This window comes from Struthio camelus, chromosome 3, assembly GCF_040807025.1.
Source record: "Struthio camelus isolate bStrCam1 chromosome 3, bStrCam1.hap1, whole genome shotgun sequence".
Classification (NCBI taxonomy): Eukaryota; Metazoa; Chordata; class Aves; order Struthioniformes; family Struthionidae; genus Struthio; species Struthio camelus.
This window is the reverse complement of record NC_090944.1, coordinates 8395726-8416966: the sequence shown is the minus strand read 5'-3', so window position 1 is coordinate 8416966 and position 21241 is coordinate 8395726. Positions and strand designations below refer to the sequence as shown.

Below are 21241 nucleotides of genomic sequence, written 5' to 3'. Positions count from 1 at the left end.
AGGAGGGAGGGAGGAGAGTCACTCACTGCTTTCTGGATGAGCTTTCAGGCTGGACTGAGAAGGGCACGGCATATAATGCTGGCAGCTTTGCACCGCTGCCAGCCTGCAATGGCTCAGAGACAGTCTTGCTGCAGCTGGACAGAACGGGGAAAATAAGGAATAGCAAAATAATGTTGGGCGGGGGAATGAAAGTGGTCTTTAGACGTGCAAAGCTTCATTCCCCTGGGAAGCTGGTAGTTATTAAGCAGGGTCAAATCAGCTCTCTTCAGCTCTCTGCTTCCATCTCTCTTTCTGTCCCCGCTAGCGCCAGCACCACTTTGCATGTGCTTTGGATCTACGTGATGCTGCTCCAGCTGTGCAGCCCTCTCCCTCCTTCTGCCCCATCTGGTGCACAGCTGGACTGGGCCTGATAGAAACCGCTGGGATAGCTGTCCTCCAGGGATACCTTCTATCTGCTATCGATAGTTAGAAGTTGGTGTGTGTCCTGGAGCACGAGGGTTTACACCCCTTCCAGGCTCCCACTTGCATCTACTGTATGCTGTCGTTCAGTTACTCCTGGGGGTGGGTTAAACTGGGATGGCTGGAGCAATTACAGCCTCCAGGTTTCCGGTTTATCCCTCTGGGTGTGCGGGGCACTTCTGGGTTGCTGTAGCTCACAGGAAGCAGAAATCGGCCCAGCTTTGCTGTCATGCATGGAAATGTGAGCTGCATGAGTGCTCAGTGCCCTGCCGAGGTGCAGGCAGCAGGTGTTGGTGTGGGCATGGAGCAGGAAGGTGGGGGAAGGCAGGGACTCCTCTAGCCCCGTCCCACTATAACTCACACATACACACACACATACATTTGCGGACTATTTTCTACTATTTTAATAGTGATGCATTACTTAGTGCCACAGCTGGAGGGATTTTTTTTTGGATATGAAACCACCAGTCCCAAGAGATCAGATGTAGAGAGACAGGAGGGGAGGGGAAACCATGTGGATCAAATGTCCAGTTGGTCCCACATGTGATTCAGAAGGAGCTGTAAAACCTCACAGTTGGCAGACGTGGTCTAATCTGCTATCGCCAGCAAGGAGCATTCAGCATCTCCTTGAATATATCCTTCAGTTAGATGTGAAGTTCAGTTATGATTGCTTATTGCCAATTTATTTTGTTTCTTAGCTTGCAACCACAGTGGCATAGCAGGAGTGTTTTTCCAAAACACTTGGATGTTCATCTCTCTGCAAAAACGACCTGCAAGTTTCAGAGGAGCTGATGCCGTGGGACAAGGGGACAGCCGAGACATGCTCTCAGAGGCCCTTCCAGTGTTGTTCACCATGTTTTGGTGACCCTGTGGGCCATCAAGACTGCCTGTTTGCTCTGGATAAATTTAAAGTCTGTGGCTTTCACCCAAATATCTAATTCCAGTGCTTTTGCTGGAGCAGAATGGCTACTGTAAGCTTTTAAACACACACAAAACACTTCCTAGCAGCAGCCTTCCAGCCTGCCTCTGAGCCATCCCCCGCTTCTCTGTCCCTGGAGCCCTCTAGCATTATTATGGATAATGGATTATTATGGATGTACATGTGAACAGCAGCCATGAAGCGCTGCAAAGGTCTCACAGGAGAGGCTGCACTGGAAAGGATGGACAAGGAACCTCAGTGCATGCCAAATTTAGGGAGTGCTTTAAGATTTGGGGGTGTATCACAGTCACTATTGCTGGTGGATTTTAGTGGCTTAGTGGAAAGCAGCTTGAATGCAGGCTTGAGAGTTAATGTATGCTTCTGCTGCCTCTGCTGCTGAATTGCTCTGTAGGTACAGGCATGCCAGCTTGTGTTAGCTTCTCAGTCTGCATTAAATGCCACACAGTATTTCCCTTCAGCACAGGCACTTCGAATTGATGAGGGAAAGCGGTCCCTCAGGGCCTGTTATAAATTAGCTGAGAAAACTTCAGCTCCAAACATTTACCCTCTTTCATCACTTACATGGAGGGTAGTGCCCTGCAGAGACGTTAAGGCAAAGCAAATCTGCTTGCAAAGGGATGAGGCTGTGTGAATGCAGCGCAGGTCCCTGGGTGACCTGCAGCTGACTTGGCACCAGTGACATGAATTTGCGGTGAGATAATGTGCTCTCTTGGAGAGCCAGCTGTACGTGCTTTTAGCACAAAACCCATCTCAGGTGTCCCTTCTGGATGTTTGGGGTCTGGGCTTGGGGCATTGCTTTGCCTTTCGGTTGAGCGCCCCGAGCCTTGCATCTCGTTGCACACTGTGGGTCCGGTCTGAAGCAATATGCAGAATGGGACAGAGCAGGTTGCAGAAATGCTCTCACACCGTGTCACCCTGTCCTGCACCAAAGACATGCATTTCCCTTAGAAGAAGGATGCAACTGCATTGGGGAAAATGCAGCTCTGATTAGTTGCAAACAACGCTGCCTTGCTGGGCTGTGTCTTCAGCACAAGGGCAGCTCCTTCAGTGCATCTCTGGAGGCAGCAAGGGATGAAACCAGAGGGAGCTGTTAAAAGGTTAAATGAAAGAGTTTTGGTAGCTCCTTAATTTGGTGGGCAAAGGTTGAACAACAGCCAAGGCCAAATTGCTGAAGCTGGTGAATTTAAATTAGAAATGTGGTGCAAATATTTACCATTGAAGATAATCAGCTGTGGAAGCGACTTATCTGGAAATGTAATTAATTGTTGCTTGAATTCTGGGATATCTTTTTTTTTTTTCTCTCTCTGCCTTCAAAAAACACATTCTGATTCAGCCACAAGGCATCTGTATTTTATTTAGGAGCCTCTGAGTAAAACATGAAAATCCATGGCCTGGGTTATATAAGAAGTCAGGCTGTGTGACTCTATTAATCCTTTCCAGGCTTAAAAAAAATAAAAAAGTCTATCTTAGGGGAAAAAAATCAGCTACAAACCTGTTCCTCTGAGTTGTTTTTTTGCTGCTATAGCTGCTGCGGCGGTGGTGATTGTAACTCAGAGATAAGTACGGAGACTTTCATTTCCATCAGTCTCCTATTTTGCAGCTTTCTTGATGCAGTCGGGTTCACTTGTTATTGTCAGACTTACTTACTCCCACAGTGCGCTAGACGTGGCCCAGACTCTCAAGACCCCACATCCGCATCTCCGAAGAGCTCACAATCAAATGACAGTCGGAGACACACACGGCCGCCAAAGGCAGAGCAATGAATAGAGAAATTGCCGTGGGGTTTGCCACGAGAAGCATGGAGAAATGGATCTGTAAAACGAACAGGGAACAGGGTGGGGTACAGCAAATCAGCTCATTTGTGGATTAGATTTGAGGCACGTAGTCTTGGCTAGATAGACGCTGTCCAAAAAGAGAGCAGGCTCCCAAGGCGTGAGCCATGACTCGATCTGTATGCTGGAAGAGCTAAAAGTTTCTCCGATGACAGAGAGCTGAGACAACTGGCTTTGATTTAAGTAAGCAGGCGTCTAAGTCAAGGTGGAGGAATCCCATCCCTTATTTTTAACCCCGAAACTGAGGGCATCTGGTGTGGATTCTGTCCTAACTGATTCAGCCAAATCTAGGGGAACTGCAGCAGAATCTAGACCTCAGAGTCCTTTTCTGAGGTCCAACTCCAAAACTGATTTATTTCTGACAGCAGAAAATCATTCCCTATATTGCATTCCCCAGGATTTTTAGCCAAAACTCTTAAGTTCTTTAAGCAAATTGCATCAGAGGCTCTACAAATGTGATGCCCTCTGGAGATAGTCTCTTTCTGGAGCTGGAGAGCTGGCTACTACTCTTCTGCTACCCTTCCCAGGGCTGGAGGCATCCTCCAACAGCAGCGAGGGCACACAAAGACGCACGTGTGTGCCCCAGGCCAAAAATAATTAAGGGGAAACAGCAGTGCAAAAATGTTCCCAGCACTGATGGGTGCTGGGAAAGTGATGAACACATCACTTTCTTGGAGCACGGCAAATTGGAGCTTGCTCCTTTGCATCCTGTTTCCCTTGCCGGTCCCCTGCGGTGCCCAGTCTCCTGCCATCCTGTGCTGCAGAAGCAGGTGCTCTCTTGGGTATGCGTTGCTTCAGCGTTTGCTCTCTGGCTGTGTGTGGGCTGCAACATCAACGTTCCTGAAAAAGCTTCCTGAAGCAGAAACCTCTCAAAAAGGCAGTTCTGTGGGGAACTTGGGAGTCTTTCTAGGCCATTGCACTTTCCAAGTGGCCTTATTCGTTATTTTGCTTCCTGACAAACCATTAAGAGAGAGGGGGGTGCCTACCTTTATTTCTACACCTTACCTGGGTAGCCACACCTGAGGCCTGGAATCGGCTTGCTGGAGAAGACCTAATTGTAGACCAGGACTTCACTGTGCTCAGTTTTATACATGCACACGGAGCAAGGGATAGCTTCTATCCTCTGCATGTATAGCCCAAGAAACAGGGCACAGAGACTTCCCCAAATTCATTTGTGACAGAGGCAGGGATATCCACTCATTCTGGTTCCTCCCCAGATTTGGTCCATGGGTAAGCAGAGGATGACATTTTCAAGGAAGACTTTCTGGTGACTCCTTAAAAGGTCAAGACATCTTTGTTTATAACTGACCTTCAGAAATACACCAGAGCCACCTTCTACCGGTGATATTTCCTTTGAACCAACTACCTCAACTTCCAGGCCAACTGATCCTGAATCCCAGCTCGCTGCCAGAGCTGGGCTACAAACCTATACCACTTTTCCCCCAGTGAGACTCAAGGTCCTAGCTTTGTCCAGGAGTTGAGCTCAGCTGGGGTTTCATGAAGATCCTCAGGACTTCCTTTAAAGTCTTGCTCCTGAGTCAGATGTGTGGGAATGGAAAAGTGCCTGTGCTTGGACTGTGGTTTATTCTTCTCTAGAGATAGCAGGGTCTGTCCTGTAGTAGCCAAGGGCTGAGGATACAGAGAAAAGTTGAGGCTATATTGACATGATGAGGATGCATAGACATAGCATCAGGAAGGGCCAAGAAGATCCAGGCAGCAATCATGTCCCTCGCTCTTGGGTCTTTTCTCTGTATTGGAAGCAACCAGAAGTCTCAATCCTAGAAAATCAGCTTATCAAACAGTAAATTATTGTTATCATTAAAAATTAAGTGTTTGGCTCTTGGAAAGGCTTAACTCTGAAATCCACCTATTGATCTCTCCAGCCACCTCTAGGGCAGACCCTGGAAACATTACCTCCTGGTGCAAAGTAAGATGGGAAGTCCTCTGTCCTGCTGAAACTGCAAATAATAAATGGGACTAGTTTAACATCTAGAAGATTGTGGAAGCCAATGGGCTCCTGCTGTGGTCATGCATGGTGGGCTCTGTCCTCTTCACCACAGGGTCTCTGGTGGTCATGGCAGAAAAGTCCCTCAGCTGGAGGATCCCCTCATGTTGGGGGAAAAAGCACCTGGTATAGAGCCACGGTACTGTGCGCTTTGGCTGTCCACCTGCACACACTGCAGAGGCCTGAACAGTTGGAAAGTGACAACTCCTCAGGCCAGAGATGCCTGGTGACAGGAGGAGGGAACAGGCACCTACCGAATGAATCTTGGGATTACTGCCTGCGTAACTGTGCTGTTTATCAGCCTCACCAGTACTGGCTCACTGAGCATCAAAGCAGTGGGAGGAAACAAGCAGAGAGCAATGCACATGTTGTAGGAGGAAAGCCTAAATTACCTTCCGGCCTCAACCCCGCAATAGAGAATTTAAAGTAAATGCAACTATAAAATGAGAGTGAGGTGGTTGGTGGTAAGGAGGGGGGGTCAGAAGGAAGTAAAGCTGCCTTGCCTTCCTGATGTGCCAGGAATTTCACTGGTGTGAGGACCTCCAGAGAAGATATCAGGGTGGCAGTCATTCCCTTGCAAATGTCCACTGCATGTCCCTTGCAACGAATTTCCCCTGCAAAGTTGCCTGCAATTAGAGCCCTCCTTTCTGAGCAGGGACAGGCTGGACAGCATCAGCAGCATGTGCTTCGGGCAGTCTGCCCCGCTCAGCAGAGTCGGCGCCTTTCCCAGACTGTAGCGTGGACAGGCTGAGACCCTGCTGTCAGATGCTCTGCCACCTGATTCATCTGGATTCATATCCCTGGCGTGTTTATGGGGAGTGAGAGCAAGGGGGAGTAAGGGCCTTATTTGCAGGGTTTGATGAGATGTTGCTGCTGCTTGTCACAGCCGCACTGGGCTGATGTATCTGGGAGGTCCCTTCTGATCTTCAGACCACTGACAGCGGCACATTGATAAAGCCATTGACTAGCACTGGGCTGCAAGCAGATGCCTGTGGGATGCCCTAAGAAAAGGCCTCACTGGGATATTCTCTGCAGTCGATCTGCCACCCCATCCCTCGTACATTTACTGAAAAGCACCCTAACTGAGCCACTGGGCTGCAAACGTGGTATACGGCAGCTTTGCTGGGTACAGGGTCCTTGCTCCCATTCCCTGTGAAAAGCAAAACTATTGTAGGCCCATTTCTGTTTTTTTCTTTTATATTTCAGGATTTTTTTTTTATTTGCTTCCTTGAATAAAGAATGTAGAGGGGAAAAGATTAGCTTAAAAGGCAAGTGTTGGCATATTTCTGAAGAGTTGCAAATTTCTTCCTGTGAAGTTGCTTGATAAACACTTTTCTTTCAAGGCTTTGAATGCAATACTGTCACTCCTCTAACCAACTTAGGAATCTGTCCTGCTACATCAGCATCTGGGGAGTTGCATTCCTACTCCCTTTGGCGCTGAGTCACTCAGCACTGCTGCCTTCCTGCGATGCACTCTTAGCTTGATTATTGGTTTGTTTAGCTTCAGGAGACCATAAAGAGATCCATGACTCGGAAAACTGGATGATGTTCTGGTGATCTAGGCTGGCAAACTGATTTCTTGGCTTGGGAAGGGAAAAAAGTCCCCAAATGAAAGTAATATGTATGTATGTAGACACACACACACACACACACACACACACACACACACACACAGATATATATGTATGTATATATAAACATATATTTATACACACACACATATCTCTATATGTGGTTGGAGTGTGTCTCACTATCAGCTGGTAGAGGGATGGTTAGTGTTTTCCTATGGACCTCTCAACTCAGTCTGTAGCGACTCTCCAGCAGCTAAAACAGGCCTAACATCTCCATCCTGTCCTTTCTCTGCAGACCTTCCGCTGGCCCGTTGCCAGCAATATCGATGGGAATGAGATCCTGGAGATCCAGGTGTTCAACTACAGCAAAGTCTTCACCAACAGGTGAGAGCGTGGTCTTCCCTTCCCTCCCACCTGTAGTACTCTGAGTCTGCTCCAGCTGGAAGAGGGAGCTCCTATTCAAGCTGGTGCCACTTTGGAGCCACATTCCTGTTTTGGTCTGGAGATTGGAGGGTGAGAAATGCATTGGCGATGTCTTCTGGGTAGGGCGAGGAAGCTCGTATCCAATCTTTTCTTTTCTCTGTCTTTGAGCAACACCGATTCCCTGACATAGAGGGCAAAATGAGAATTGACACACCCAAATGCCTAAAATTATAGAGTAGATTCATCTTCAGCACTTCAATAAACACCTGTAAGTGTAGGCACCTGATATAATGCCCCTAAAGTAATGTATCTCAGTGAGTTATTTTGCTAATGGCTAGCAATGCGAACATGGTCACTTCCATATCTACCATCTTCCAAATCTATGATTTTCCATATCTGTGATTTTCCTAAGGTGCTGTCATGCGATTCAATGATATTTGCATGTGTTTAAGAGAAAATTAAGTATTTTAATTTGTTATCAAGGGGAAAGTTGATACTTAAATCTAGGTCTGCAGCTTTGCAAATTCTGTGCTTGCTGGTTTATCTTACTCTATTAGTATCCTAAGTTTTTCTCACTTAGATATTCAGATGGTTGCCAGAAATTCTATATGTGCAATGTTATTAACATTTTTAAGGTATCTTTCTAAGTATTGCCCACAAATCAGTAATGAGCTTGAGAGAGGAAACATTTGTCAGTCCCTTCTATTAACCTTAGTGCATTTGTCCTAGCTTTCATTGCGAAAATACAGGAGCATTTCACAAAAACATGAGCGATGCGAAGTGTCCTACAGACCCTTTACATTAAAGACAGGAACGGACAACAAGATCTTTTGTTTCAAAGTTTGCAGGCTGCATTAACAGGCAGTTAATGGCCTAACCAAGGATAGAGGTTCTACTGAAGGGATTCACTGCCTTTTCTGCTGTGGGGCTGCAGATCATCTCATGGTCTTTCTTCTTCCATGAGCAATGGGAGAAGTCAAGTCTTCACAGGGATCACAGAAATGGGAAGGGAAAAAAGTATTGAGAATTGCTGTGAGGAAAGAGGGGAACCTAAGTCACATGTAATTGCAGTGCTAGTTCCTTGTGAGTAGGAAGAATTCACTCTGATGTGTGTTCAAAGGCATCAGTAGCTCCAGTGATAGCACTCATTGAAAATATGGAATAAAATAGGGCAAAAATTATATCATGTATTTATGTTGCAATTAATACTGCAGACTGTTTCAGTGGCTTAAAAAGCCACCACCATTCCACTAAATGGTAGGAGCTCACTTTCCCAAGCAGAAAGCAAAATGCTGCTAGAGGGGAATGAACTCACAGGCTTTGGCATCAAAGCAGAGTCCTTCCCATGCAAGAAGGGCTATCTTCTCATATATACGCTTCTATTGCAGGATATCACCCCAGCAGTTGTGTGGCCTGGGCCTCTCTGTTCTTCTCTAACCCTTTACACCCTATTGTCTACCCTTTTATAAATTCTTTCTGGTCCAGGGAAGGGCTCTTCCCTGTGTTTGGGCATTGCACTAATCTTTGGGTCTGGATCCCAGGTGAGGCATACACTGTTGTAATAATTTGTTGTAACAAATAATTATGGCAATCATTTTTGCCCTGAACTCCAGTGTCTTCCCTGGCTGGAGTTCAGCAGCATCTCCAGAACATCTCCCAAACACACACATACATGTTCCTTGCCAGCAAAACTTGCTTCAGAGCCAAAAAAGTGAAGCTGTGAAGCTGTGAAGCCGAGAAGAGACAGACAGATGGTGTGCAGGGTGGGAATGCTAAATAGATGTGATTTAAAAAAAAGAAAAAAGAAAACAAAAAACTCCCAGAATTACCTATCTTTGTCCTGCTTTAAATGGGAGCTTGAGTAGCAGAAGGAGAGCTGAAAATTTTTGTTTTATTTGGTTGCTATCTGGGAAGGGAAAGGCAATGAGGCTCATTACCTGAACTCCCCAAGGGATCTCAGCCCAGCTGACCAATTTTGGTGAGGAATGGATGGCAGATATAGGCAGAAAGAGTGGCCCGGGGCTGGTGGTGAGATTTCTGCTCTGCCACAGGGTCCATACTTCGTGCAAGTCGCTCCAAGCCATGTTCAAACCAGTTGCTATGGGCACTTACATTGAGATAGCGTGGCTATGGCAAGTTCGTGAGTGATGTCTACCCAGGGCACATGGAACAGGAGATCTCAGCAGCCATAAATTGCCCAAGGGACTGTGTGTGAATTGATTCTTCGGAGACTGTGAGCAGCCTAGATGAGCGGATGGGAACCTGAGAGAGATAGAGGCAGACCTGGGACATTCACTTCCTTTCCTACCTGGCTATCAAGGACCAGTGTCATCTCCAGCCTCTGGAACCTGTCGTTCATACGGCATCTGTGCCGGCAGTTGCAGTTCTTTGGCTGGATGCTCCTTCAGTGCCTTCCTTGAGTTTGGACTCCCTTGATCTGAGCAAGCAGCCCTCTTGCTCTGGGTACTGTCACTGCTGTACAGTGCAAGGTATGTAGCCAAGGCAGGTTTATTATAACTGGATTTCTTGGAGCAGGCTCACCAGGAGGATGCCCTCATGCTGCCCCGTTCCCCAGGAGCTACCTCTCCTGTCTGCCCTCTCCCCATTGCTGTCCGGAGCTGTCTTCTCCCTCTTTGGAGAGGCAGGCAGCTCCTCTCCCTCCTCCTGCCCATTCAGCTTCTCTGGGAGTCCCTACCAGAGAAGCCAGAAGTCTCTGGCTTCTCCCTACTTCTTTGAGTAGGGAGGCCCTGTCTCCTCCAGCTCCCATGTGCTCTCCCCTTCCTTGAGCTAAGTGACATGAAGGGACAGAACAGCTCTCCATCCATGATGGCATGAAGCTCCAGGAGAAACCTCTTCCTGGAGTCTGAGGGACACCTGACTGGTTAGAGACTCATGGGGATTTTGGAAGGTATGGCTCTTAAAAACCTCCATCCAGTTCTTTCCTACGTCTCCCCAGCTCTGCAGATTGAGGACCAATCATCTCTCTGTCCCCACCCATTCCTCCCCCGTTTATACAGTTATGGATCATTTGGCTGTGTAGCCACCAATTGTCATGTCGGGCTGGTATGCAGCATGCTCTGCACGCTTTTCAGCGCTGGTGCCTCCTTGGAAGTCCAGTCCACTTTCTGTCAGTCTGAGGTGCAAATGCTTGATCTTGAAAGTGTTTCTGGCATGTGAGTACCCCTTTTGTCTGGCTTAGGCACATCTTAATATCCTCACGATTCTGTGTGCCTGCCTCCGTTCTCTCATGACTGACTGCTCTATCAGTCTTCACATTACTTGAAAATTTTATTATAAATTATATAAATTCTTTTTATGTCCCAGTCACAGATGTAGTAATCATGGGCTTAATAGCGAAATTGCACCATCATGCTGTCACTCAAAGATGATTCTCAACTGATTTCCTATTTTTAGGATTTCTCCATTAATCTGTTCTTGTTTCCTAGTGTGTAACATTAATAGCAGGCAGCATTAAACCAAGCATCTTATAAGATTATATTCCCCTTCATGCAGTTACTAGAAAAACTGACTTCAAAGAAGCAAACCAAGCTTGTTTTGACAGGCCCTATCTCCTCATAAAATTACCTTGAATGCCATTGATTACACTCCAGTTTTTTAATTGCTTATTCACTGAATTCTGTACAAGCTTTTCTATGATTCTCCCAGGATGGAGAGCCCAGCTCTCCCCATTCACCTTGTTTGAACACTTTGCTGTTCCGGGATTTCTCTATTATTCCAAATTTTATTAAAAATGATATCAGTGAATCAGAGGCTGCCAGTGCTTTTATAATGATTATACATAAACTGTTGCTGGCCTGGAACAATGAACAGAAACATTTATCCAGCACGTTTGCCCGTTTTGCATAGTTACAGGCCAGAACAGGGACTGCTGCTCCTGTTTCTAGGATGCATTTTGCCTTGAAGAGCAGTCTGTCCTTCTCAGCAGCACTGAGACCAGGTCCCAGTTCAAAGTCTCTTCTTGCCCTGCCATGGGCTTTAGCAGGACCAGCTCTGCTGACCTGGGCTTGGCCTCGGGAAAACCTGCCCCTTCATGCAGTGCATCCTCAGTGCCCGTTCCACCTGCGCTAAGCCACTGCCCCTTCCTCCTTCCCTCCTTCCTTTTACTCCGATGTGGAAAAGCCTCTCCCCCGTGTTCGGGCAGTGTCCCCTGCTCTGACAGCAATTCCCTTTCCCTGGGAAGAAAGCACCAAGCCAGGTAACACCAGATCACTGGTCAGATTAGACCACAGGGCTCAGTTTGGTCCATGTCACGGGGAGCATGCCTCTGTTTGCAGCAGGGTCGTAAATGCCCTGCCTTTGTCTATTGAACTTCTGGGCTGCCCAGAGGCTCGATCGGTGGCACTGGGCTAATTGCAGGAAGACACATAGTCTTGATTAAGAGACATACAGCGGTGAAGCATCCAGAACCTCCCTGCAGAGTTTTTTTGCAGAGTTTAATTACCTGCTCTCTCTTTCTCTGCTAAATTAAAAAGCCTTTCAGATTAGAAACAATGTCCTCATGGCAGCACTTTGTAGACAGTGCCAAAACAATCTCAGAAATATGTCTGTGGAAATGCATGTTCGATCTGTCCCCCAACAAGTCAGCGATACTCAGCACAGTGTATTCCCCTTGTAACTTGGCTGTTTGTCGTGGGCCACAGTAGCAATCCTCTCTGCAGTCCAGGACGTTAAGCATGAGCCTTTCCATGCCTGACACGGGACCACCTTCCTGAGAGCAGTGAGGAGGCTTAAAGGAGGCCCCATTTCTGCTCTGGTCTGGGTCAATTCTGATTTGGACAAGTAAAGTCGCTTGAGAGAGCAAAGCCTTTCAGATGACGTCATCACAGATACCGCATAGCAAGGGATGGTTTCTAGGTCTGGAGTCCTAAATCTACCTTATTTCACATTGCCATGGGCTGGCAACATTCAGATGGTCTGTAACTGCGCTTAAGGCAAGGTATAGTAACTCCCACAGTTTTTCACAGTACCTTGAGTCTATTGGTCTGCTGTGGCCACCCACACTCCTCCAATCCTGTCCTTCATGCCAGCCTGCGTGAAGAGACAGAGAAACAAAGGGGACAAAAGCAATTATCATCACTTCCTTTAAAAACAAACAAACAAACAAACAACAAAACTCAAAACAAACAACCAAACTGCTTTAGAAAAGATTACAGGGAACAAAAACTGTAAAAGGGAAATGAACTAACCAACAAACAAAAAACTAGGCAATAAAATGTGGAAAGTGAAAGGGAAACAGATGGACAACATTGTTGAGGAACTTAGAGAAGCTGTGGAAAGAGGTTGAGTAAAGTGCTTTTTCAGCTGATCTGTGTAGGAGGTGCCTCGTCAGGATCAGGAAAAGGAGTCTCTGAAGGACAGGAAAGGAGCGGGGATCAGAGAGTCTTTTCAGAAAACACCAGACAAGACAATCTCCAAAGAGAAAAGTGACTCTTAGGGAAATTACACCTGTAGAATATGTCACTGTAGCATCTCAGATCTCAGACATCTCAGACAGAAAATGAAAGACCCAATGACAAGTGAAATGTTAAATCTGAGAGGTGAATAAGCTTTAGGGAAGCGCTGAAAACTTGTGGTCACGAAGCCAGCTTTGGGTTGAAGTGTGGAACTGGGAACATGTCCAAAGCAGTGGGGATTACAGCCTTGTAGTGCAAGCATTGCAGCAAAGGGCCCCACGCAGCATCAGCTGCAAGTGGAAAAGGACACTTGTCCCAAGGGCTCATTTTGCAGCTAGTCTCCCTCAAAACTTCCATTTGCTGAATAATATAAGTGGCGTAGATGACACAAAGGCAGAAGTAGGCTTTATTGAAGCCCAGAAAACCACACACCCTAAAAAAATTTGCCAACAAGATCATAGTATTGTGAAAAACTCACACTGCTGGAGTTGTGCCGTTTGCAAAATCAGCTGGCATCTGCTCTGGGACTTTGCAAGATGTCAGTGGTGTGACTTCAAAAATAGCCGACCCCAAGGCTTTCACCGAGGCATTGCTATGGTAAAATGAGGTTTCAGAAAATGGCTTGCCATTGACCCAAGTAACCTACATTTTGGGGGTGAATTCACTCTTCCAAAACCCACCAAACCAACAACTGTCCTGAGACAGCAGCTAATGACTAAAGTGAATTACTGTGTTAAGGACTCCTGTGAATAAGGGCAGTGCCCCAGGTTGGCTTTGCCTTGATGGTAGCGGGAAGCAGAATCCCCAAAGTGGCTTCATTTTGTCTCACTGTAGATATAGGTGTCTATGGAGAGTTAGGGCTCAGCGCAGGTGCTCATACATGGGTGTCCAGTGTCCTTAGGGTTGCTCTTGGTTACCCAGCCTCTGGAAGGACCTGGCTCTCCTGTAGCTCCAATGTCCTATGTGAGCATCAGTGTCAGGAAACAGCTTGCAGAATACACTACTCCAAGGCAGAAATATAAAGGGATTAGCCAGGGATTTATGTCCAGACTGACGGCATTCCTCCTGCTGCCTGAGAAATGTCCACATTAGTAAATTAAACAGTGCCAAGACACAGCCAAGGGCACCACCCCACAGCCCCCCGCCCTGAAATGCAAATGCGTCTTGGCGGAGGGCAGATAGACTTCAGTCTTGGAGAGGAAGAAGAGGCCTGGGGAGAAGCAGAGTCCTGGCAATGGGGGTTTGGAAAGGTGAGCCATGATCTCTGTGAATAATTCACATGCAGCTGATTAGTGCTATTCAGCCAAGCTCCAGATAAAGGCATGATACCTGATGCAGGTCTGCTGTGAATAATGGAGGGGACTGGTGCTGGGACATGGCTGTGTGGCTCATTGTGTTGCTTTTGTTTCCTTCCTGGGTAGCCATCACCATGCAGCTAATTAGTTGGTAATACAATCCTTTCCCTGGACCTGGCAAGGAGCCTGGGCCTCCTTAGGGCAGCTGTTGGTCTGTTGGCTCCTTAGAAGGGCTATGGGCGTTGTGCCCAGGGGGTATTGTCTCTGGGAGGGGTAACTGACAGATTATGCACATGGTTTTTCTTGGAGAGCCATTCCCCAGGGCACCACGTGTCTTAATGCCCAAAGGGAGGAACAGACCATAGAGGTAGAGAGATAGTCAACGAGAACAGCTCAAATGGGCCCCATGGATGGTACCTCCAGCCCAGAAATGTGTCTCCAACTATGACAGGCAGCAGTTTCTTCAGGAAAAACATACAAGAAACTGATTTCGATGGTGGTCTAAGGCCATTTTCCCTGAATGCCTCTTCTCTGTTTCCAAATCATCCTCTTTCCTTCTTCCACTGACGTTGCCTAACCATCATCAGGAGCCAGCTTCCCAGGGACTAACAAGACTGAGTGGAAGCAGGGAACAACAGGGCAAGATATGCAAAACTTGTCAGTGCCTCTGCACAGTCACCGCAATGAATACAGCTCTACTATGAAACTACAGGAAGTTTCCAGTGCCTGTCCTGAGCTTTTGGCAAAGCTGGACATGGCCATGCTGGAAAACTCATGCCAGATCTGTTGTCAGTATCCCCGTGTGGATAGACAAAGGACAGGGCCGTGGCCTGCCAGTGCTTAATTTACTAGTGCAGATGCAGCCTAAGTATCCTCCACAACACAGAATGCCCAGTATTTATGGGTCCTATACATGCATCCTGCAGAACATGAGATGCTTTATCCAATGCCACACGTCTCTTCCTGGAAACCAGCTGGTGAAGCCAAACAGCTGCTGCACAGTGGGATGACCTAAAGTAGAAATACGGAATTTCTACTGGTGGCACAGCAGTCAATTCATCTCTGTCCTCTCCTTTCTCATCCTCTGGGGAGACCCACAAAACACCTTTAAGATCAGAAAAGGGTCCCACACTCAAGGACCCTGAGAGAGGTATACGCAGGAGACGCGCTTGATGTGGGGTACCAGGTGTGGATATGTGTGCGTGCCTGAGCACAGGACAACACTGTGAGACACACGTATGAGCAATGTGTGATGGACCATATGCATGGGAGAGGTGGAGAGAAGCAAGAACCAAGTTGAGGCAGTGACCAGGACATCACGTCGTGCCCTCTTGCAGGTGAGACTTCTTGGTGGTGAGACATCAGAGAGGAAGGCTGTGCAATCTATGAGCCAAAACACAACTGTGGATGCAGGAGTCTGACTCCTTCTTCCTACTCCTATTTCTGACCTGTTGGGAGAGCCTGGGCAAGCCTCTTCTGTGTCACATGTTTGTCCCCCTGTGCAAAACAGGGATAAAGCTACTCAACCACCTCATGAAATGCCACTTAAGGATGAGAAAGTATATACAAAAATGAATGGCTTTTGCTTGGAGTGCGGTTTCTTTTCCTCTCAGCTGTGTATATGTTACTATTTTCCTCTTCAGGGCTAGAAGCAGAAACCGGATCTGGACAAAGGCCGAGAGCCACGTTATAGACCTGTCCACTCCCTGTCCGTCTCACTGGGTGATGCAAGGGTGGGGGTACAGATAACATCCACCTACGGAAAACCGATATGCGGAGAGAACAGGCGGGAGCTGGCTCTCGTTACCTGACAGGACAAAGAGACTAATTCCATGTGCTTTTAATACAGCACTGTACTCTCCAGGATAAAAATAGGGCTTTGTTTTGTCCCTTGTATTCAGACTTCTCCAACAATTAACAGCACAGTAGAATTCATGTCTTTTGCATGAAATTGCCTTCAATGGGACTTGCAGAAATCAGGGTCCCAGAGCTCTGCAGAAAATAATCCAGTGCAGAATCACTGTACAAACAGCATCACGGAAAAAATTACTCCATCTCTTGCAGTACATTGCTCATCTTTCTTTGACTGTTGTCCCCCTTCCGACACAGAGCCAGCTTGGCCAGCACTTGGAGGGGAGGCTCTGGGAAGGTAGGGCATTGTAAGAGTTGTTGTTTGCAAACCAGAAAGTGCCATGGTTTCCCTGAGAGAGTGGTTGCATTGCACCTGGACAACCATTCTGCTGCTGAGCTTGCTTAAATAGCACAGAAGTCCGAGCCGCAGACCCTGAAACGTTGTCAGTGTAGCAGGGGTTTCAGGTCTCCCAAATTTTTTCCCTCAGTGTGGAAGATCCCAGGAATGCCCTCAGGTCACATCTAAGGGTCTGTGTCTGACACCCTGGATCACTGGATAGGTGATGCCTCTGGTGCACATTTCAAGGTGTTATTTTTATCTAGAGAATTGCTAGAACGCAGAAAACAATTAAAACTCTTCAAGCGAAACTTAATATGTTTTTGAGCTAGACAAAGTGTTTCCGTCACATTGCAGCACACCAACCTATTGCTTTGTTTGAGTTTGTTTCAGTTCAAAACAATTCTTTGAGTTCCTTTCTAATTTCACTAAGAAACCATAAAATTCATATGGGAAGATCTTAATCAGGTTTGGGGTAGGTCGTCCCTAAATCTTATGGCTTACATTTGCCATTTTCACCTCTGATTTGGATCTCCAAACTTTTTTATCTGCAATTCGGGCCAGGTGGGTCTCTTGGAGGGTTATGTCTGTCTTAGTCCTTTGGAACAATCCAGTAACCTACTACTACCCAAACATCATTAAAACAACTTTTTCCAGTAATCCTTTTAGCACTGGAAACACAGAAAGTTCCCTTCCAATGCAGTCATAGGCTGTCTTTATAACCTGCTGTCGTCTGTACGTATCCTATGGTCTTGTATTATTCACTATGAAGTAGCAAAAAGGATCTAATAGAATGGGAAAATGTCGAAAAAGGGACAAAAGCTCTGGAACAGCTTTTATACAAGGAAAGTGAGTAAATTAGGACTCTTCGGGAGGGGGCATAATGGATGGCCTCGTGGGTAAACTGGAGAGGGAGCAATTACTCATTGTCCATTTCCTTAGAAGAATTTGGAGGCCTAAATGAAAACAGCAAGAAGGCCACTCAGGGAGCCAAAGGGCGTGGGTCTTCAGACAACGCTAGGTGAGCTGTGGAATGCCTCACCACAAGCTCCGGTGGATACGAAAATTTTACAGGTTCAGAAATTAATTTGATGGCTTCATAGAAGAAAAATCTATATGAGTTACTGAACACAAAGATATCCTCTCTGGCCTAGGGAGTCCTGAGGCAGATATCTCACGTAGGCCAGAAGATTCATATTCTGGAAGACAAGGTTTGATGAACTGTGGTCCTTCCTAATCCACCAGGGCTATCATTACAGATTTGTCTTCTCCTGAGAGCCCAGCCACCCCATTCCTCCCTGTCTGCTGGCTGCACACTTTCTTCTCACTTTTTTCTTAAATCAATATAGGTATTTTTTTCTTCTCCATTGCCAGTTGCAGCTCTTGAGCTGCGGGATTATCGACCTCTGAAGAAGGTCTCAGGCTGACTTCTTTTCCTGGTGATGCAAAATGAGTGTGGTAGGGATGCCACAAGAGAGCAGCAGGTCTCCTCTTGCAGACACCTCCCCGAGGTGGGGTTTGTTGTCGGCACCAGAGCTTGAGGGTTTGTAGAGCTGTGCTCAGGTTGTCAGCCCTCGGGGTTGGGGGTCTGCAGTACATCTACGGCTGCCAGATCTGAAAGCAAACATGACATGCAGCTGAAACGTTCCTCCTGCACAAACCCCCTTGCAATGGGATGACTGCAGCGAGCAAGTCTGCTGCCTCATTAAGGCTTTCTAGCATCAGCTTCCATGGAAGGGAAAAGATAAATGGAAAGGGCATGCTTGGTTATGACCTGAGAGAGACTGGTGTCACCAGGGGCAGGAACTCGGAACGGCAGAAGTTTCCATAGGACATGAGAGATGCAAGCTAATCAGCTGAGATGTCTTCAGAGGTATCAGCTCAGCCTTTCTGCAAGTGATGCCATGTAATACAACTTGTTCAATCTTGCAAGGCAAGGCCAGCACGGGAAAAAAAAGGTACACTTTTTTGTGGCTCTGAAATGCTGTGATCCACAGAGATGAGGCTTCCCAGGAAGAGGTGCAAAGAATAATCTTGGCTCATCAAAAAGCCAGAGTAAGGTGAGCAGGAGGGAGCTGTGTTGGCTGGCTCAGTTTAAGTCATCGGATGTATGTATGTGAAATGTAGGACACAACAGCTGTTTCATCTGAGCAGCCTCCAGATATTAAAAGTTGCTTCAGTGAATTAACTTTTTTTCAGCAAACTCTTCCAAAAATTCTCATTAAATATAAATGGATTTTATTTCACCCTGGAAGACGACCAGAATAGTATAATGAGTGCCAGTCAACCCTGTCTTATTGAAATAGATCCTGTCAGGTAGCTCTAATTTGGGATGAGATTACAGATCTGGTTGCTAAAGGTAATAGTGGAAGTGTGGATATACTTAGACTTTTGTACAGTGTTTGACTTAGTCGTGCACAATATTTTGATTAGGAGATGGAAAGTCTGCAAAACTTGACATGGTGTGTGTTGAAACCATTACATGCAACCAGATCTCAGGGACAGCTTGAAGCACAGACTCATCACTGAAGAAGTCTGTCACTGACAGAGTCCTATGGGGACAGGGTCTCGTCAATACAGCATTTGCCTTTTCTCCATGTGCAGGGAGAAAAGAAGCAGTTATAGTTAGCAGCGCTGCCAAAGCACCAGGCAGTCACGGTGGGTGCACGTTCTCAAGGTGGCACTGTATCCTGAAGTTAGCATAGTCCCTAGAAGGGTAAAGAGGGGGAAGCGCAGGGATAGAAAGGTTTTTTCTATCTCTGTGTTTGGCCCTGAAAAAATGCATCTAGTGTTAGGGCCCACAGTTTTGGAAGAACGCCCCAAAACTAGGGTTGATCAGAGAGGAGCAGAGAGACTGGTTAAAACCTTAATAGGTCTGCCGATACTGAAGACAACAGCAGCGCTACCTATTTGGCTTATTGATAAGGAAACTAAAAGGTGATCACAGAATAGGAGTGGCTGGGAAACGGGGTTTTGGTGGCCATCACTCTGAAAGCTGACAAATCAGCAAGGATTCATCATCTCTGCTAATTTTGGCTCGCTAGACTGAAGCCATGGGGTCACCTACAACCCATCAATGGTCCATGTAGAAAGATCAGCATCTCCCATAGTCATACCTCTACAGAGGAGCCCAGTTCCCCTAATGAAGACCCTGAAAACCAAGAGTCCCAGACCCCGTTGCCGTCTTTGCAGATGTCTGGACTGAATAGGATGCCTGTGAGCAAGGCAGTGCTTGGGGCACAATCCAAGTCGTAGCTGAGGTTCAGGAGGTCAGAGATGCTGCTGCTCCAGTTTGGAGGCTTGTAACTGAGTTCTTTGGTGTTTGCAGCTGGTAGTGTCAGGAGGCATCTTGGCAGGGGAAGGCAGAGAGAAGATGCTCCAGTGGGCAGCTGCTGTGGCTGCTCCTGGCTGCCCTCTCCACCCACGCAATATTCCTGGGGACCGTTATTTTCTCAGGCACTCTGGAGGATGAAGTGCACTGAAGGCTTGTTTGGGTGGGGGACAGGTGAGGCTTGTCTGTATGATGCTTCTGCGCAGTAACTGTTTTATTTATTTTACTGCATTTTTTTCTGTTTGATATTGGATTGCAATCACAGAATCACAGAATCGTTTAGGTTGGATGGGACCTCTGGAGATCATCTAGTCCAACCCCCCTGCTCAAGCAGGGTCACCTAGAGCATATTGCCCAGGATCACATCCAGACGGGTTTTGAATATCTCCGGCGAAGGAGACTCCACTACCTCTCTGGACAACCTGTTCCAATGTTCCAATCATAGTTTCAACTTCCAATCTTCAATTTAGATAGGACCCAGTTTCTCCACTAGTCTCCAGTGGGGCTGGTAATGGCCGGGCTGGGAAACCCCCCCTCCCAAATGAGGCCCATCCAAAATGCCCTGGGGATAGTCCTGCCTCAGGCTCTTCCTGAGGTTATTGCTCTTGCACTGGTTGAATCCTTCCTTGGGCACCAGAGCTTTTGCTTTTTAGGGTGTGCAGAAGTCTCTGACTGTCCTGATCTGAGGCTTTGAGCAATCTCTAAACACTAAACCAGCCCAGCATGGAGCTAGCAGTTTGTGGGTTTGAAACAAGATGTTCCTCTAGTCTGATAAAATTACGAGTGACCCAGAAAAACTCTCTTTCCGTCAGCAGAACTGCCAGGGAAGGAGCAGGGCATTTGATGAATTATGAAACGCTTGAAAGTGAAATACTGTGTAGACAGCTGCTGAATATTTCATTCCCTTTTGCCTGGCTCTTGCCTGCCAGGGGGAGTGGATTGGGAGGGGCCCAAGGAAGGAGACCTTTATCCCAAGCATAACACAGATGCATCTTTCTAATAATTCATACGCTTACCTACAAGCTGAGCCCTGGCCTCGGGTCTGCCAGAGGAGCTGGGGAAGGCAGAGGCAAGGCACACAAGACAGGCTGAAGAGCTTACAAAGATATGCTAAGAAGATGATGGCAGCGACTACATCTCACCATCTTCCCAGGAGACAGGAGAATCTGCTCTTTGTGTGTTTGCCGGGGTCCAGATATTGCAGCTGGGGAGAAATTGTCATATAGGGCTAGCTAGAACTGGCTCGAAGATACCTGCTTTTATCTTCTCCTTGCTATAGCAACAGACTGCAATTATGAGCACTCAAAGGCAGCGTGTGCTTTCAACTGCAGCTCAGCTGGAGAGACTACAGAAGCGCCGGGGCCAGATACGATGTTGCTCTAATCTTTAGAGTTCTCTCAAGTGACCTTGTCCCAGACAGGAGACAGCACTGAAGCAGGTCACAGAAGCAGGGCATGTCTGGCAGGTTGGCTCATGTTGTTAGGAAGGGACCCCTGTGCCCTGTCCCAACACCATCCACTAGCAGGGGTTTAGAGGAAGCAGAAAGGGTGTCAGGAGAACCCCTTCTCCCCCCAGTATATTCTCTCAGCTTTGGCTTTAGGTGTTTCCTATGAAATACAGTTCCCTGGCGGCAAAAATTCATTGCAAAGTTTTGTCATTACTCTTTTAAGACTAATGCCTCAGTTACTTCTTTGAGGGTCAACATCACCAGCCATCATCTGAAACTACCAAAACCACTGTACAAAACTAGTCCCTTAATTGCCTAGTGCCTAAGCATGTAACC

At 47.0% G+C, this 21241-nt stretch overlaps 1 protein-coding gene across 7 annotated transcripts in view; it reads left to right on the top strand.

Moving 5' to 3' along the window:
- Positions 1–21241, top strand: part of LOC104154097 (otoferlin) — a 119304-nt gene that overhangs the window by 14165 nt on the left and 83898 nt on the right. For all 7 annotated transcript variants that reach the window (XM_068936681.1, XM_068936679.1, XM_068936676.1 and 4 more), the window contains exon 3: positions 7103–7191. In XM_068936681.1, the coding sequence (XP_068792782.1) occupies positions 7103–7191 (89 nt within the window). The remainder of the gene's footprint in view (positions 1–7102; positions 7192–21241) is intronic.